We start from the raw sequence: 17,535 nt of genomic DNA on the forward strand, positions 1-17,535 counted from the left end.
CTACTTTTAGTGCCCCCCGCTTTACCATGACAACGGTAGCACGCACTAGAGTGCCACGAGGATATGCAGCTTTGGTCCTACTTGAGCGACAATGCATTTGCAGGAGCCCAGGATGAAGGGTTAGCTCTTCCAAACCCTTGTCACACCAGGCTTGATGGATGGAGCACCACATGCGATCATTCAAGCACAGTTTGTTGCAGATGGTGGTAGACACTTTTTCAAACAGTCACCTACCTCCACCGCATCGGGACGATGAGCCAGGTCTCCCATGAGGACGTCAACTAGACTATCAGCTTCGTCCTCCTTAGCCTCCACATACACAGCACATGGACTGCACCTTTAGAGCTCCCACCAAAGATGCAATTCTACAAAGATCATTTCCTCAGGCTCTCAGAGGATGGCTTCATCCAGCAGCTAGGCTACCTCGGTATTCACATGCCACATGCCAAGCGGCTCACAATTGGCTAGCTACAAGTATCCTCCAACCACCTACGGGTGGAGACAAGGTGGGCAGAGCACATATTCAGAGATGGAGAGCTCATACGGAGACCTCGGGAGGAGAGGATCTGCAGATTATGCCACACAGGGATCGAGACAAAGGAGTACTATACCTGTCGTTGCCCAGTGCACTGCGAGATCCGCAAGAGGTACCACTGTGACAGCCGGGCACGTGAATACAGAAACTATTTGTCAAGACACAACAAGCATTCAGCATCCATCACATCACAAACATGTTCCAATACATCTATCACAAATTTCAAGAACGTATCCTGTAAACACCAAAAGATAGCCTTGCACATGACACAACACTAGGGGCTGAAGTTGGGCCAGCCCCCCTTGAGGTATCTTTATTACCAACAGAGTCTTTTCTTGTACAAGATGCGGCGCCCGCGAGTTCATACTCCACAGGCAGCACCAGATTTATCCAAATCAGTGTAATTCAAAAAAGAAAACAAACCCCTCGTCGGTCACCAACCCAGGGCAAAGCAGTCAACAATTGCTTTCTTGATTACCTCGGAGCACCTGTCAAGCCCACCCTAGTGCAAGTACGTGATCATATCCTCTAGCTTAAAGCTGTCTACACAGCTGTTCGCACAACCAGCTATGTTCCAAGCTTTCTGGCCACCCATAGGTTCCACCAAATCATACATAAGACCGCCATACTTGCCCAGAACGGTGTCCTCTCTTGTCTTCATGACTGAATATAGCCTGCGCACTGTCCAAACAGGCCCAAAACAGCAAGTAAACTGTCCTGTACAGTCCTGTATGCAAGTCGACCAGCTGTCTAAGGCCTGTAAGCAATTGAGAGAGAAAACCACAGTCGACCAGCTGTCTAAGGCCTAAAAGAAATCCGACCAGTAGATAGAGAGAGAAAGCCACAGTCGACCAGCTGTCTAAGGCCTGTATCTGCTGTCCAGCAGCCCTGTGCCACCTGTAGAAGAAGTCGACCAGCTCTGTGCTCCCTCCAAGTGCAATCGTCATGCCAAAACTCACCCTGGAAGTCTGTAGAATCACACGTGTGGCTTGCCTTGCCCAGCACACTAGGGTTGCCCAGAAAAGAAACTCGTGGGTTTCTAAATAGCTCCCCAGCCTCTTTTAGCAATTGTGAGTTTCTAGCCATATGCCCGGGTGCCCCATCCATCACTAATAAATGGCCTCGGTACATTATTATAGTCCACCTTGAGTGTACATTATTATAGTCCACTTATAACCTTACAAACCATAAACTTTGGTAAACAAGGCAATAATATTTAAATAAAGTTAAGTGTGCACACTTACCACCTGCAAAACACACAAAATCACCACCTTAGTCCCACACATGTGTGCACACGCGTTCACAGGCAAAAATACCAGGCAATGCCTCTACGTTCCTCCACTACCGCCTCAACGCTGATGATGTAAAGGTGCCTACACTATGCTCCACCCATCAGGCTGCCTCCTCAGCCATTTCCTGCTGTGCATCCTACAACCACTTGGCCGCTTCCCTCTGCGCTGCTTGCCTACAGCAACTGCAACTGCCCCCCCCCCAGCGCTATGCCCGTTTCCTGCACCTGCCTACCACATGTGACGTCACACGCTGCTGCTGCCTCTCCTTTGGGTCACCTACTCTGTATTTGGTTGCGCTGCCAGGTACACTGACACAACAACATCCCTAGTGTTCCCAACGGCACCTTTGCTCTTGCTATCCAACGTTTGCAGCCGCCGTGAACACCTATTGCCGACACCACACTAGCAGCACCCTACGCAACTCGACAACGTCTGCCTCTCATCACCATCGAAATTGGGGCCTTTCACACATGAAGTGAAAATTGACTAACTACACTTTTTTCATTCATCAAAATTTAGGGCATTTGCAAAAATTTGGGGATTCTACAAAGATTTTGAAAATTAAAGCTTATGCCCCTTGCAAATTTGCGGCTTTCTCAAATATGGAGAATTGCATCAAACTGAAGATCCAGCACCTAGAAATATTTGGTGTCACGATTGTGACTAACTCTCTTAATCTCTCCGTAATCCCTTATCAAGGGAAAGGACACCTGTGAAGGGTCACACCCTTACACATGGGTCACTATCAAAGGACATGTCTATTCATTAAAAGACACACCCCTAAGTCCAAAGGACATAACCATTGATTCAAGAGCCACACCCCTTCCCAAGGATGTGTCTCTTTCCCTTGTACCCTTTCGGCCTCTATTTAAAAAAGGCCCCTGTCTCAATGCAAACAACTCAGTCTTTTCCTGCAATATTTGTCTTATGTTCATTAATTAAGTCTTAATCATGTTAATAAAGCTATAAAAGCTTTACAATGGTATCAGAGCAAACTTTTCCGCCCTATGACATGCCCAAACCCTAACCCTAACCCTAAAATCAGTCCTAATCCTAACCCTAAAATCAGTCCGCCCAAACCCTAAAATTGGGTGTAGCAAGTGTTGAATGGAAGAGCAGTAGAGAATGCCATATCAAATTCAACCCCCAACTCCCAATTTTTCTTGATTAAGTTTGGGCCAGCCGTATGCAAGACACTCTTGAATAAAGAAGATAAAAACAAAAAAAGCCTTCAATCAGGAGGCTTACCTCTTCAAGAGGCACCCCTTTTTTAAAAAAAACGGGGCAATCCTACATTATTAATTACCCAAGGGTTATGACCCTTAGGCTTTAATGCCACGTTTACACACATTACAAAAAAAAAACCCAAAAAAAAAAACTCACCTTACGGCCCCTATGAAACGGCACCAACCTTTCGGCCGTTTTCAGCCAATGCTTGCCGTCGCCCTATACCGGTCTCCTGCGCGCCGGCTTGCTGCCGCCTCCCTTATTCAAACACAGCCTTCTTCATCGTTGGCATCCTTCTGTCTATGCCTGCGTTTGGACCAGCCACTTGTAGTTGGTGCTTTCTCTTGAATTGACAGCTACTATCCTTGGTGCTTCTTCTCCAACAACAATATTTATTATGGCAACCTCCTTCAGGTGTGATTTTTCCATTTTCTCGAGCATAAAAATCTCACATAATGTGGAGTATTAACATATCAAAAACCCACCATTTCATTCTTTTGCAGGCTCTCCACTCATCCGGGGCCAATATCACTTTTTACGGGTTCAAGAGCACCTCTGAGATCATGTGGACACAAATTACCCTCTTCTCCGACGGCTTATGGCGCAGAGGAAACCTATGATTTCAGTTATTTACAGGATACACCCTCTCAGTCCATAGTGCCCTCTCCTACCCATGTTTCTCCACCGGTCTCAACCCCTGTTCGAGATCTGGATCATTACTGTTTTATACTCAGGCGTCATCCTTATCTGGGCGCTATCCTCCCCGAGTGTAGCATCATTTTTCATGAATATTACACCTATTCTGAGGACGTTTATCCATCTTCATTCACGGTGCACCCCTCTACACCAGAATATACGCCCTTGACACCAGTAGCTGCCCCTACCCCTGTACCTTCTTCTCCAGTAGCAAACTCTCGTGCGAGCCCAGTCCCAAAAGATCGCCCTTACTATACTGGATGGTCTATAGCCGCTTCACCAGTACGTAGCCTCTCCTCTCGGGATTTCCAAATGCCGCACCTTCCAGCTGATGGTTCTTACTAGAGCCCAGCGGCGTCATCAAGAGCAAAAACCCCTAGAGCCTCATCACCCTGAAGCCTCTACATCAACATCTTCTCCCATGGCAGAACCTGTTGACATACCAACCCCTCCGGAATGGCAGCCAGCTTTGCAACAAGTTCAGCAACAATTCCAACAGCAACTCCAAGAGTCTATGGCATCCTTGGCTTCGCAGATCCAGCAGCTCCACACGGATCGCCACTCCTACACGAGTTTCGTACCCGCAGCAGATGTTTCAGCAACAGTACCAACAAACAGACGTCATTCCTTCCGAGGTAGAAGGCGACGACCTTAAAACTCTTTATTGTCTTTTACAAGCCAGTAAAACAAAGAAATTTGAAATTAAACCCCCTGACTCTTATGGTGGTCAGCGCAATAAGCGCATCTTAGACCAATGACTCTACAAACTGCGGTTATACTTTGAAACCATGACCCTTTTTGATTCCAAAAAGGTGATTTTTGCGGTATCCCTCCTCAAAGACACTGCTTTATTGTGGTGGCAACGACGACAGCACGCCGGGAAATCGGTTACAACGTGGAAAAAATTCTCACAATCCTCGTCCTTCCACTGTTCCTTCTAGACGGGATCAACAAAAGACAAGATTGTGCGGACCTCATCGTTCGTTTGAGTGCCCCAAAAGACCAACCCATCGACACAATTCTAATGCTGAACCCTCCACTTCCGAGGAGAAACCTCTAGTTGCTGACAAAGGAAAGCGTGCAGTTAATCACTATGCTATTGCACATGCTTCAGTGATCACCACTACTGCCACAACACAAGCTGCCTCTTCACCGTTGCCCCAGCGGTCTACTCAAGTTTTGGTTCTTCAAGGTTCTATTTCCAGCCACCCTGTTCAGGTGCTCATTGACAGTGGGTGTTCTCATAACTTTGTGGGAACCACCTTGACTCAAAGATTGAAGATTCGGACTTCTCAAAGTGCTGTTATTTATGAAGTAGAGCTTGCCGATGGTTCCACATTCTTGTGTAACACCGTTGCCAAACACACCTCCTTTCAAATTCAGCACTATCGTGACAAATTGGATTTCCAAGTCATGAATTTGGCACATTATGATATGATCCTTGGTCAAGAATGGTTGTATCAATATGATCCCCTGATCAGTTTTCGGAACCATTCCATACAATTTGCTCAAAATGATATGCTTGTGGCACTCGAAGGAATCAGAGACCACCAACCTTCTACACCAACCCTTTTTCAGCTCTTCAAGTGAAACGGTGGGTCCGTCGACTATCGTGCCCTTAATAAGTTGACTATCAAGAATAAGTATCCTCTTCCGCGCATTGATGAATTGTTTGATCAATTGCTCCATGCAAAGGTCTTCTCCAAAATTGATCTTAAGTCTAGATATCATCAAATTCGCATTCGCGAAGGTGATGAATATAAGAGCTTTTTGCACAAAATATGGTCATTACGAGTACCTGGTCATGCCATTCGGGTTAACCAAAGCCCCTGCAACATTTATGAGTCTGATGAATGATCTTTTTCATCCTTTTCTGTACAAGTTCATCATTATCTATCTTGACGACATCCTGGTGTTCAGTCGTAATATGGAAGAACACAAGGCACATCTTAAGATCGTTTCCCAGGTGCTTCGTAACAATGCTCTTTATATTAATCCAGGCAAAAGTGAATTCTTCAAAACATCCTTGGAGTAACTTGGACATGTTGTTTCAGTAGACGGTATTTCCGTGGATCCAAGGAAAATACAGGTTATTGTCAATTGGCCAACTCCCACAAACATCCATGATGTTCGTTCTTTCTTGGGACTTGTCAACTTCTATCACACAAAGGATCATCGATTTTAAGAAATAGCTGCTCCTCTCACAGAACTTCTAAAGTCCGCTCCTGCATTCAAATGAACTGAAGCCGCAACACAAGCTTTTGAAAATTCAAAGACAACTTTAACAAATCCTCCTGTCATGGCTATTCCTAACCCTACTCTCTTCTTTGATGTTTACACGGATGCTTCTGATATTGCCACTGGTGCCGTCTTGATGCAACAAGGAGGTGCTATTGCGTTTGACAGTTATAAGCACTCTACAATTCAAGTAAGATATCCGGTATATGACAAGGAATTTTTGGCTATTGTTCATGCCTATCGTGCATGGAAACATTATCTCTTTGGTGCGGATTCAGTGGTGAAAACAGATCATCATTCTTTGAAATATATCTTCACGCAGCCAGTTATGAATACTAGGCAAGCGCGTTTCGAATTCTTAGTCAATTTTCATATAACAATCGAGTATGTTCCTGGTCTTACCAATGTGGTTGCGAATGCCCTCAGTTGTATGACGCCAGCTTCGGTCTTGGCTATTTCTACAGTTGAAATGGATATACCTCAAAGTTTCAAGGACCATTATTCAAAGGATCGAGATTTTGGAAATGCATTTCGAATTCTCAATTCTCATAATGCAACTCCTTCCGACTTGAAGATTTATAAAGCATATACAATAGTGGATGGTTTATTATATTATCAGGACCGTATTTGTGTACCTCATGATACTCATGTTCGAAGAGTATTGGTAAAAGAACATCACGAGGTCACTTATGCTGCACACCCAGGCATCAACAAGACATATCGTCTTTTGACACCTACATACTATTGGCCTCAAATGAAGCAAGATGTTATTAAGTTTGTTACAGCATGTCTCTCGTGCCAACGTATGAAAGCTAGCAGACAAGTTCCAGCTGGTCTTCTTCAACCACTTCCAGTTCCCAATGAACGCTCGGAAAGTATTAGTTTGGATTTTATCACTTCATTGCCACGTTCCTCTAAAGACAATACACAGATTCTTGTGGTGGTTGACAGATTTTCTAAAACGGCACATTTCATTCTGTGCAAGAAAGCAGCCTAAGCTTCAGATATTGCAGTAGTGTTCATACAGTCTATCTTCAAACTTCATGGATTGCCAAAATCTATAGTTTCTCATCGAGATCCAAAGTTTACAGGACATTTTTGGACTTCGATGTTCAAGTCTCTTGGTACAAATTTACTCTTTAGCTCTGCTTATCATCCACAGACAGATGGACAAACGGAACGAGTTAATCAGATTCTGAAAGAAATGCTGCGTCATTATGTTCAGTCTCGATTAGCTTCATGGGAAGAATATTTACCTTTGGTGAAATTTGCTTATAATAATTCTTATCATTCAACTATTGGAATGACACCTTTTCAAGCAGCTTATGGCCATACTACCCTTGTTCCTGCCAACTTTGTTCTTCAACATAAAGTGGCTTTAACAGACCAACTCATTCAGGAAATGCAAGATATTCTATTACAGATTAAGGATAAGATGGTCAGCGTCCAAGAGCAATATCAGCGCACAGCTAATAAGCATCGTCACATTGAATTTCAAGAAGGAGACTTGGTATTCTTATATATTGCCCCTCATCAATACAAGACAGTGAAATCAATCTTCCCAAAGCTTCGCCCAAGATATTATGGACCCTTTCCTATTATTAAGAAGAACTCATCTCTCAGTTATAAGTTGGAGTTACCGCCTTCTTGGGATAGAATTCATTCAACTTTCCATATTTCTTGGCTCAAGAAGTTTGTGGACGGAGATTTTTCAGTTTTAGATATTTTGGATTATACCTACGACAAAAGATGCCAGTTAGGCTTCACACGGCCAGAGGGATCACACACGCCATCAAGCACAAAACCCTTTGGCCCCATGTCACTTGTGGATCCAGGACATACTCCACTGCCATGGAGAGGCCTCGCAAGTGGACATCACAGCCCTCCACTCTGTTATGGAGGAGGATAGTACTATTATTGGTTGAGATAGAGAATGGTACTATTATAGGTTGAGATGGAGGATGGTACTACTATCAAATGCGATCGGGGACATTCTCTAGCATCACTGACCAGCTCCTCCACAGCCGATGGACATTGATTCCCTCTACACATGTCGTAGGAGAAGATGATACATGAAGTTTTTATGCCGACTCCATTCTAAACATTAGGTCATGTAGTACATGGGCCCTGTTTTTTTCTTTCGGTGGTTATTTCTCTTTCATGTTGTTGACATACAGTTTATTCATGGATCATATATAACATCTTTTAGGCTGATAACACTTTGAGTCTTTTCTAGAAGTAGATGTAAACTTTCTTTCTTTCCTTCTCCTACAGCATGTGAACGTTATCTCAAAGTAGCTCTGAAGTAGAAGAAACTTGACAAACCTTTGAAAGTGGAAGGCTGCATAACATATATTGTTGAAGTACCATCACTTCCATACAAGACTTTACCATCAGTAGCTAATCCCCATCCATCTTTCATTGGGTGTTTGAAACTGCCCAACTATTTCAAAATCACACAGAGCATAATTGTCACCAAATTGTGTAAACAAGTTACCAAATGACATAGATTTGTGTCTGCACAGGCACACAACCGCAAGTGCACGCAGAGTTCATCGCAATGCATTTTCTAGACTTCCATAAGCACTTCTTGTCTCAAGAAAAGGGAAATAGCAAGCTTATCTTACAGAAGACAAAGTATCCTCGTCATAAATAAAACCAAAAGTGACCTTCCAAGCGACCTGAAACAGTCTGCAAAGCCACTAAAATGGTTTAGAATCTACTAAACCCACTTGCATTCTAAAACTTGACCACATCACTTTTCTCTATTATTGAAAACAAATGCACATAGATGTTACAGCACATGTAGAGTGTTAACTACCTGTGATTCAGAAGGGTAAGACCTTCACCAAAATACTTTCTTTCCATTTGATGCAGCTGCCGAACCTGACAACCCAAAAATAACTGAAGTGATACCCTTAAACTACTGCAGCCTTGCAAGAAATCCCCAAATTTGATGTAAGATATCAACCCATACTTGATATAATTTCATATACACAAGCTTCTTCTCAAGGCCAATTTGTAAGCCAAAGTGGCAGGATTTAAAAGAACAAGGAGATACAAGCAGGACAAAAGATGAATGAAACAGCTCTAGCTCATGCATAAAATCACCATATGTAATTTAGAATCTTCTAATCAGTCTTGTCAACGTGGTGATGTACTGTAAGACCCATTTCAGTATCAATAAGCTCAAAAGAGCCATGAGATTTGAGAATCAAGTAATGAGCAATCAACATTATTAAATGTTGACACCTTATTAGAAATGTATGTGAGCACCATGTAGAACCATGTTTCAATACTAGATCTCTCCCAAATCCTTGGGAGCTTGACATTGAGCTCCAATGCCCATTTCTGTGTCCAAGAAACCATCTCAAGCGCCTAGACCAAGCTTCAAGGGCTAGATCTTTTGTACTAGATAATCCCCCATTCCCAAAGCTTGTACTTTCCAAATATTTAGACGTCCTAGAGTCCACTAGACCCCTTCCATTAAGGGAAATGTCTGGGCTGGTGACATCCTCCCTAGCTTCTTAAAAGTTGTCCGCAACTTTAAGCTTGCCATATATCCAAGATGGCAAGATATAATCATGTCCCATCAAGTGGGCAAGACAAGATTGTCACATGCGGAAGCTCTGGGAGTCTTCTTTCAGACCTAAATACCATCCTAGAACATGCTAATGCAAAACGCAAGTAGAAGATGGAGAGAAGAGAGAGAGAGAGAGAGAGAGAGCTGAGTTTCAGTATATTCATAATGTACAAAAAGGAGGTAGCACAATCTTGGCAAGCCATAGGCTGCCTCATCAGAAGGGTTCTTGACTCCAAAAAGTCCTAGTCTACTAACTTAGCTCCTATAGGACTGAATGAATCTCAATCTATGCCTTGGGTTGCTTAAATAGCACCAAAATCACCAGTTGGCCAGCCCATCAACTAGTCGGAAAGTTCCACTGTTGTCCGCCAACTACCAACCTGCAATAACAGTATTAAATGCTGTTGTCCCCACACGTATGGTCCTAAATTACTGCAACCGGCAAAACTCCTGCTAACACCTTTGGTTCGTGGGCGTTGGTCTAAACCCTAAACAGTCTGTTCTGCTGCCTCCAGCCTTGGATAGTGTGCCATGTACATGTGCGCACATGACATTCCCTCCTACTAAACTGGATGATGAGATTCCAACCTTGACCTTGGATGACTGTCATCATCCCCTTGTCCCGCACATGAAGCAATGCCACTCTGTAGTACTGTGAGTCACCCTCTGGAGGAATGATGACAGGTGTTCCAGGTGTTCGGCTTGTAGCCAAATACCAAGCATCTGACTAGGAACCATGTAGTTTCATGTAGGAGAAGGGGACAGCCCTTTGGGCTACCCCAAAAAAGGGCTTGTAACCATTGCCTATTGTCACATGCACGCCCGTGCCATGGCTAGTCCTGTGCAGGAACTGTCTTAATCCCTGAATAATCATCAGTTCAGTCAGTCATCACTGTAGCAGCATTAACTACAACATCATAATCATTAGCATCATCAGTATTACCATCATCTAAAGCATCAAAGGGGCTTGATGACTTGTCGGCAGCCAGCAGAAGTCAAGGCAGCAGGCAGCCAAGCGCCCGTGTGAAAGGCATCAGGCGAGGACAATGCAATAGATAAGCAAAGCATTTAATCAGCAAATTCAGGATATTATTTGCCCAAGCAGCATGCCGACAGCACTACAGTTGGCTGACTGCTTCCCAAAAGATATATATAAGCATAAGTCATAATTCAGCATTCATTCATTCCATAGCATCAATAGAAGTTACGCAATAGGGCCAAGGGTCACCCCTATAGGGCTGACCAAGGCCTAATCATGTACATACAATCAATAACCCTTTTGTACCATATTAATACAGAAAAACCCTCGCACCAATCTCTCTTCTCTGTCTTAATTATCTCAATAATTAGCATCTTGTTCTTAATCAAGCTTAGGGTTGTGGATCAGTATAGCAAGGCTTCCGCGCATGCAACATTGGTATCAGAGCATTCAAGCTCAACCCACTAAGCAATGTCCCAAGGAAGGTGCACAATTTCCAGCAAGAATGCAATAGGGTATCAGATGGAGTGGTGTGCCAACAACAGGCGAAGCTAGAGGAAGCATTCTCTAAGAGTATGTACACAACCAATACATCATTAAGCTCTTAGATCAGTCCAAAGGCCTAGCAACAAGCATGATGAGTTCCGGCAGGTGACCTAACGCTATGTTAAGGGTAAGGGAAAGCACGCATGGGGACAGCATTTGAACAGATGCTCAATTCTTCACCAAAACTTGGAAGTGGAGATCAAGAGCGAAGGTGTTCAGACAAAAAGATCAGTCAAGTCAAAGTCAGTAAAGTAGAAGTCGAAGTCAGTAGCAGTAAGTCGAAGTCAGTAGCAGTAGGTCAAAGTCAGTAGAAGTCAAGGGAGGAAGGATGGCAGACTGTCCACCCCATCATCAAGTTTAGCAAAAGGGAATGTCAAATGCACGCCCATGCCATGGCTAATCCTGTGCAAGAACTATCTTAATCCATGACTAATCATCAATTAAGTCAGTCAGTGTAGCAGCATTTAACTGCAGCATCATAATCATTAGCATCATCAGTATTACCATCATCTAGAGCATCGAAGGGGCTTGATGACATGTCGTCAGCAACCTATAGCATTCAATCGACAGCCCAGCAGGAAGTCAAGGCACCAGGCAACCAAGCGCTCGTGTGAAAGGCATCAAGCGAGGACAAGATAGAAGATAAGCGCAGCATTTAATTAGCAAATTCAGCATGTTTTTTGTCCAAGCTGCAAGTCGACAGCACTACAGCTAGCCAACTGCTTCCCAAAACATACATATAAGCATAAGTCATAATTCAGCATTCATCAATTCCGTTCTGCATTCATTCATTCCATAGCATCATTAGAAGTTATGTAGAAGGGCTAGGGGTCACCCCTATGGGGCTGACCAAGGCCTAATCATGTACATACAGTCAGTAACCTTCTTGTACCATATTAATACAGAAAAACCCTGACACCAATCTCTCTCTCCTTTGTCTTAATTATCTCAATAATTAGCATCTTGTTCTTAATCAGGCTTAGGGTTGTGGATCAGTACGGCAAGGCTTCCGTGCATGCAACACCTATCAAGGGGGTACTTTTGGGCCAATCTAGGAGCCATGGAGGCCCCCTCATGAACTCCCGCACTTTTGCCTGAAAGCCTTTGCTGGTATGCCCCAAGTGGCATCCGACTCACAGGACTACCATTCCCCTTGGGTCTTGTGAACACCACAGACCACCCTCCTAGGAACTTCTTCCGTGTCTTGTGTTACTCTCCTTGGACTGTGCACCTTCATCTGGGACTGAATTAGTGTTTAGCCTTGCCGAGCTTGATGCTCTAATACCTTCCTAGAACATGTTGATGCGAAACGCAAGTAGAAGATGGAGAGAAGAGAGAGAGAGAGAGAGAGCTAAGTTTCAATATATTCATAATGTACAAAAAGGTAATACAATCTTGGCAAGCCATGGGCTACCCCTTCAAAAGGGTTCTTGACTCCAAAAAGTCCTAGTCTACTGACTTAGCCCCTAAAGGACTGAATGAATCTCAATCTATGCCTTGGGTTGCTTAAATAGCCCATCAACTAGTCGCAAGTTCCACTATTGTCGGCCAGCTACCGACCTACAAAAACAGCATTAAATGTTGTTGCCTCCACACGTGTGGTCCTGAACTACAGCCCACACAACTCCTACTCATGCCTTTGGTTCCTAGGTGCTGGTCTAAACCCTAAATAGTCTATTATGTTGCCTCCAGCCTTGGATAGTTAGCCATGTACATGTGTGCACATGACAAAGATAGTCTCATAAATCCAATATAACTGAAAGAATCCATGTTCCAAATAAATGGGCGAGACAAAACAATCCCATAGGTCGGGTCCTATCACCAAATGGTCCATCCTCATGTTTTGGACAACGTACATTGAGCCCGGACTTATTACACAAAGGATGTGAATGGGGAATTTTTCTAAGTTATGATGGGTTGCCAAACACTCTGGAACTCATATGGATCGTGGATTCTCTCATACATGGCTCTTACACAGGATTTGTGGATTTCATACAAGGCCTGGAAGGACTATGGATGATCAGAAACTGAAGCAGGACCTTCAGGGTGAATTATGTTGGCGTGGACAAGCCAGAATTATGGTTTACAGTCTTGGATTCCAAGGATTTAATCATTTAAATGCTTTATAAGGTTTATGAATGTATGTGTACACACTTATTGAAGTTGGGCGGCCAACAATTAATAATTTATAAGTGAATACACACCAGGTTGGACTTATTTTAATGTACCGAGGCCAAAACTCAATTTTGGTGCACCCGGACAAGCCCTTTATAGAAAAACGTGCTGCTATTCTGGGTCTAGAGGCCCCTTGTGGAGGGCGCCTAGCTAAAAGAAGCAAGCCCTAGCTTGCCTGGCACTCAATGTGTGCTTTTAATGGCTCTCTTGCTCAAAATTGAGAGTTGGTGGTTGATTTTGAAGCTACAAAGTTGGGAAACTTCTTCTCTATTGTTTCCGACGCTTGGTTCTTAATGCCAGCTGTGTTCCAAAGCTAGTAGACTAGTCCGTGGTGTATTCACAGCACTTCTATCACGAGAGGTGTCAGTCTTAAGGCTGATTTCTGATTTTGGAGCAATTCTATCACAAGAACTGTTGATTTCATGGCTGATTTTCTGCATATAGGCATACCTAGTGCTGGTCGACTTGTTCTTCTGTCTCTCTTTGAGGCTGGTTGACTGTTGTTTTAAGCTCTTCAGGGCTGGTCGACTTGCTTTTACAGCATCCCAAAGCTGGCAGGGTTGCTACAGAGATGCCCAGACACATGTATGGAAAGACAGCAATGTTTGGAAGCCTGTTGAGGTCTGTATTTTGTGTTTTGGGACTGATTTTCAGCCCTCGGGCTGTGTGGACAGCAAACCCTAATTGCATACAGTGCATGTATGCAAAGGGAAAGATTCCACAAAAACCTGGAAGAAAGTTGAAGACTGTTTTTTTTGTTTTTAGGAATGTTCTCAGCATGTAAACAGTGTGGGCAGCTAGTAGGGTTCATGTGAAGACCAAGGGTGTCCATGGAGTGAGCCTACAGGTGCCGACAGAGCTTGGAAATGAAGCTGAAATTTGTTTTTTGTGGAAAGTAGTGTGCATGGACACAATTATTTATCTTATGTACTTGGAAAATTCCGGTGCTGGAGCACCCGCATCCTTTGTTGTTCATCTTCTCCTAAGGAATAGAGAATTCCGTCGAAGGGGGGGAGGCAATTCCAGTCCCAGTGTGGTGTCCTATGCACATGATTTATTTTCAATATTTTGTGGCTTATGTTTTAAGTGTTTAAGTTGATTGATGGTCATGCAAAATGTGTTGAAGACCTTAGTCCCCCGGGCCGGATTCAGGTACAGTGGTATCAGAGCATAGGCTTTCTCAGATGCAGGGAGCTTTCTTCCAACAATGAGAAAGAGAAAAGATCAGAAGTGGGGACCACACTGACCATCAACTGCTATTAAGCATGGCCAACCTATTCACTTATGGAAGCAGACACGTGTCAAGAGCATAAGTAGTCGACAGCTTGAACTAAGGATTTATGGATTCACAGATTTTATCCTCTATGGATTTGGCTTTACGTGCCCAGCACTCTTTCTTCCATATAGATTATTCTGGATTATAAATCAAGCTTATAAGCAAGTTATATGAAGATATATCTCAAGATATCTTATGGATATGGTGACGAGATATTTCTTTTGACTTCATGATGAACCTGGCAAAGAAAACTAGTTTTGCAAAGTTGGTGCTTTTTGCAATTTATCGTAAGTGCATTTGGACACTTAACCCTTGTTATGCCCGTATAAGGAGAATTGTGTGTTGTTTGCCTTGAGCTATTTCAGGTAAACTGTAACTCGCGACGGCGCCCAGGGGACTAGGGCCTTTGACACACTTGTTGATAACATCAATGCATATATTAAAACACTTAAACATGGCCATAGCCTTAACACATCCATCATCACTTTGCATAAAACATAAAAGCTGGACAAAACATCCAAAAATGCTGAAAATGGATCTTGCACATGTGACACCACATAGAGGCGCAGGTACAATGGCTGGTACAGCCGATACAATGGCTGGTACAGCCGATACAATGGCTGGTACAACAAGTACAATGATTGGTACAATCGGTACGGTGACTGGTACAGCAGATATAGCAAGTACAAATGCTGGTACAGCATGTACAATGACTAGTACAACAGATACAAGGGCTAGTACAGCAAGTACAGAAGCTGATACACCCGATACAATGGGTGGTACAAGTACAATGGCTGGTACAACAAGTACAATGGCTGGTACAACAAGTACAAAGGCTGGTACAACAAGTACAATGGCTAGAAATCATAATAAATGATTAAATACCCTTGCCTTCAGTATTTCTTCCCGAAGAAAGCCTCCAAAATAGTCCCCAACAGCCGGTATTCTTCATGGGCAGCCTTCAAGAGAGAGAAAGAGAGTAGCCATCATTAGGGCAGCCTGCAACGGTAGTAGAGGCTAGTGTGCAGCAAGAGAGCCTCCATTAATGAAGAGAGAGGGCTCCAATTTATAGATTTGGACCTCCCATGAGCTAAAATGGCAAGAGAAGGCTACAATGACAAGTGGAGAGCCACACAATAGCTGAAGTGACAAGTGTGAGGCCACTTGTCTCACTTTGATCCACTTTCTATCAAGTGTCAGGCCACTTGTCTCACTTTGGTCCACTTTCTTGCCACATGTCCCAATCTAAGAGATGGGTCCTTCCATAAACTTTATCTCTAAAAATATCCCAACTGGTAGACATTCTGTCATATGCACTTTGCCAACTCTTGGTATCTGCTCAATTCCAGATGTAATGATGCGAACAGAATTTCCATCGGAGTCGGGCCAAAAATAGCAACTCTCCTAAATTTTAGGAGCGTGATCCTTTGTATTCTAGGATAATCCCCCATTCCCAAAGCTTGTACTTTCCAAATATTTAGACATCCTGGAGTCCACCGAACTCCTTTCATACTGGGAAATGTCCAGGCTTGTGACATCCTCCCCAACTTCTTAAAAGTTGTTCGCAACTTTAAGCTTCAAGCCATATATTCAAGATATAATCATGTCCCATCAAGTGGGCGAGATGAGACAGTCTCAAAAATCCAATATATCTGAAGAATCCATGTCCCAAAGAAATGGGTGAGACTAAATAAGTCTCCATAATACCAATATCAAAATCATGTCCCAAAATAAATGGGCGAGAATTCCGTGGAAGATATGCTAGACACAGGCACAAGAGCCAATTGTGTCTCAATCACCAATATCAATGAGATAATCATATGCCAATGAAAATCACCAACCAGGCGCTAAGACACTTAAATAAGTGCCATGCACAAGAAACTAGTGCCTCGCACAGAAACATGTGCTATGCACACAAACTGGTGCCATTCAAGAGCACAAACCATGGTGACAGAAAAGCTAATACAGTTCCCATGTTCTCCCATACAATCCCAACTTTGATCAACAAGCATGGTGTGGAAACAATGAAACACTCACTCCACAATCGCAATACGAATCCACGTGTATGGTGGAGTGTTCATTGAATTTCCCTCCCACAATCCCAACATGAATCCACATGCATGGTGAGATGGACAATGAACCTCTTGGCCTCTGTATGGGGAGATAGTGATTCTAATATGGCATAAAGATAAATAAATCCATGTCCCAAATAAATGGGCGAGACAAAACAGTCCCATAAGTCCAGATATCATAATCATGTCCCAAGTAAATGGACAAGACAAAATAAGTCTCCTGCCAACAAGGCATCAGTCCACATGACCCTTGCACTCTGTGTTGGTACTCTGACCACACACCTTGGATGAGAGGTGGGCTCAAGTAACAAGATAAAACAATCACTCGCAGGCATAGATAGCCTGGTGTTCCATAAGCATTTCTGCTACACATAGTTTATAGGCATTTCGGCCACCAACTCACACTGCCCTCTCAAATGCCCACGTTCCCTTCCATCTGCTCTCTATTGTTCCACCCAGATATGGTAGAAACAATCTTCACTCAAGAGAGCACGTAGGACAAGAGAACACTACACACGGCATGTTGTGCTCGACACTACCCTCTGAAGTGCCCATGTTCCCTTTCATCTGCTCTCTATTGTTCCACCCACACATGGTAGAAACAATCTTCAAGAGAAACAATCTTCAAGAGAGCACGTAGGACAAGAGAACACTACACAGGGTATGTGAACAATGAGTTTCATAAGTCCAATGCATCCCAAATAAAGGGAGCCATAAAGATTAATCCATTCCAGTAAAAGGGAGTCATAAACATAATCCATAAACCTGAGGATGGATCCAAATCCCTAGAAAAGAAGTCCAAGAATCCATAGACCTGTATACCATAATCCTTGTATACCATAACTCTTACCACATACTCCGTGCTAACCACACACCTTGGAGTAGAGGTGGACTTTATCCATAAAAACATCATATC

At 43.4% G+C, this 17,535-nt stretch overlaps 1 protein-coding gene across 9 annotated transcripts in view; it reads right to left on the reverse strand.

Annotated features, from left to right (window-relative positions):
• LOC147628129 (glutaminyl-peptide cyclotransferase-like) overlaps positions 1-17,535 on the reverse strand; it is a 55,621-nt gene that overhangs the window by 25,143 nt on the left and 12,943 nt on the right. For all 9 annotated transcript variants that reach the window (XM_086813160.1, XM_086813156.1, XM_086813155.1 and 6 more), the window contains exons 5-7: positions 8,810-8,874; positions 8,616-8,679; positions 8,314-8,431 (exon numbers count right to left, since the gene is read on the reverse strand). In XM_086813160.1, the coding sequence (XP_086669286.1) occupies positions 8,314-8,431; positions 8,616-8,679; positions 8,810-8,874 (247 nt within the window). The remainder of the gene's footprint in view (positions 1-8,313; positions 8,432-8,615; positions 8,680-8,809; positions 8,875-17,535) is intronic.

The sequence above is a fragment of the Cibotium barometz genome, chromosome 19 (assembly GCF_041138505.1).
Source record: "Cibotium barometz isolate CiBa-2024 chromosome 19, ASM4113850v1, whole genome shotgun sequence".
In the NCBI taxonomy this organism is placed as follows: Eukaryota; Viridiplantae; Streptophyta; class Polypodiopsida; order Cyatheales; family Cibotiaceae; genus Cibotium; species Cibotium barometz.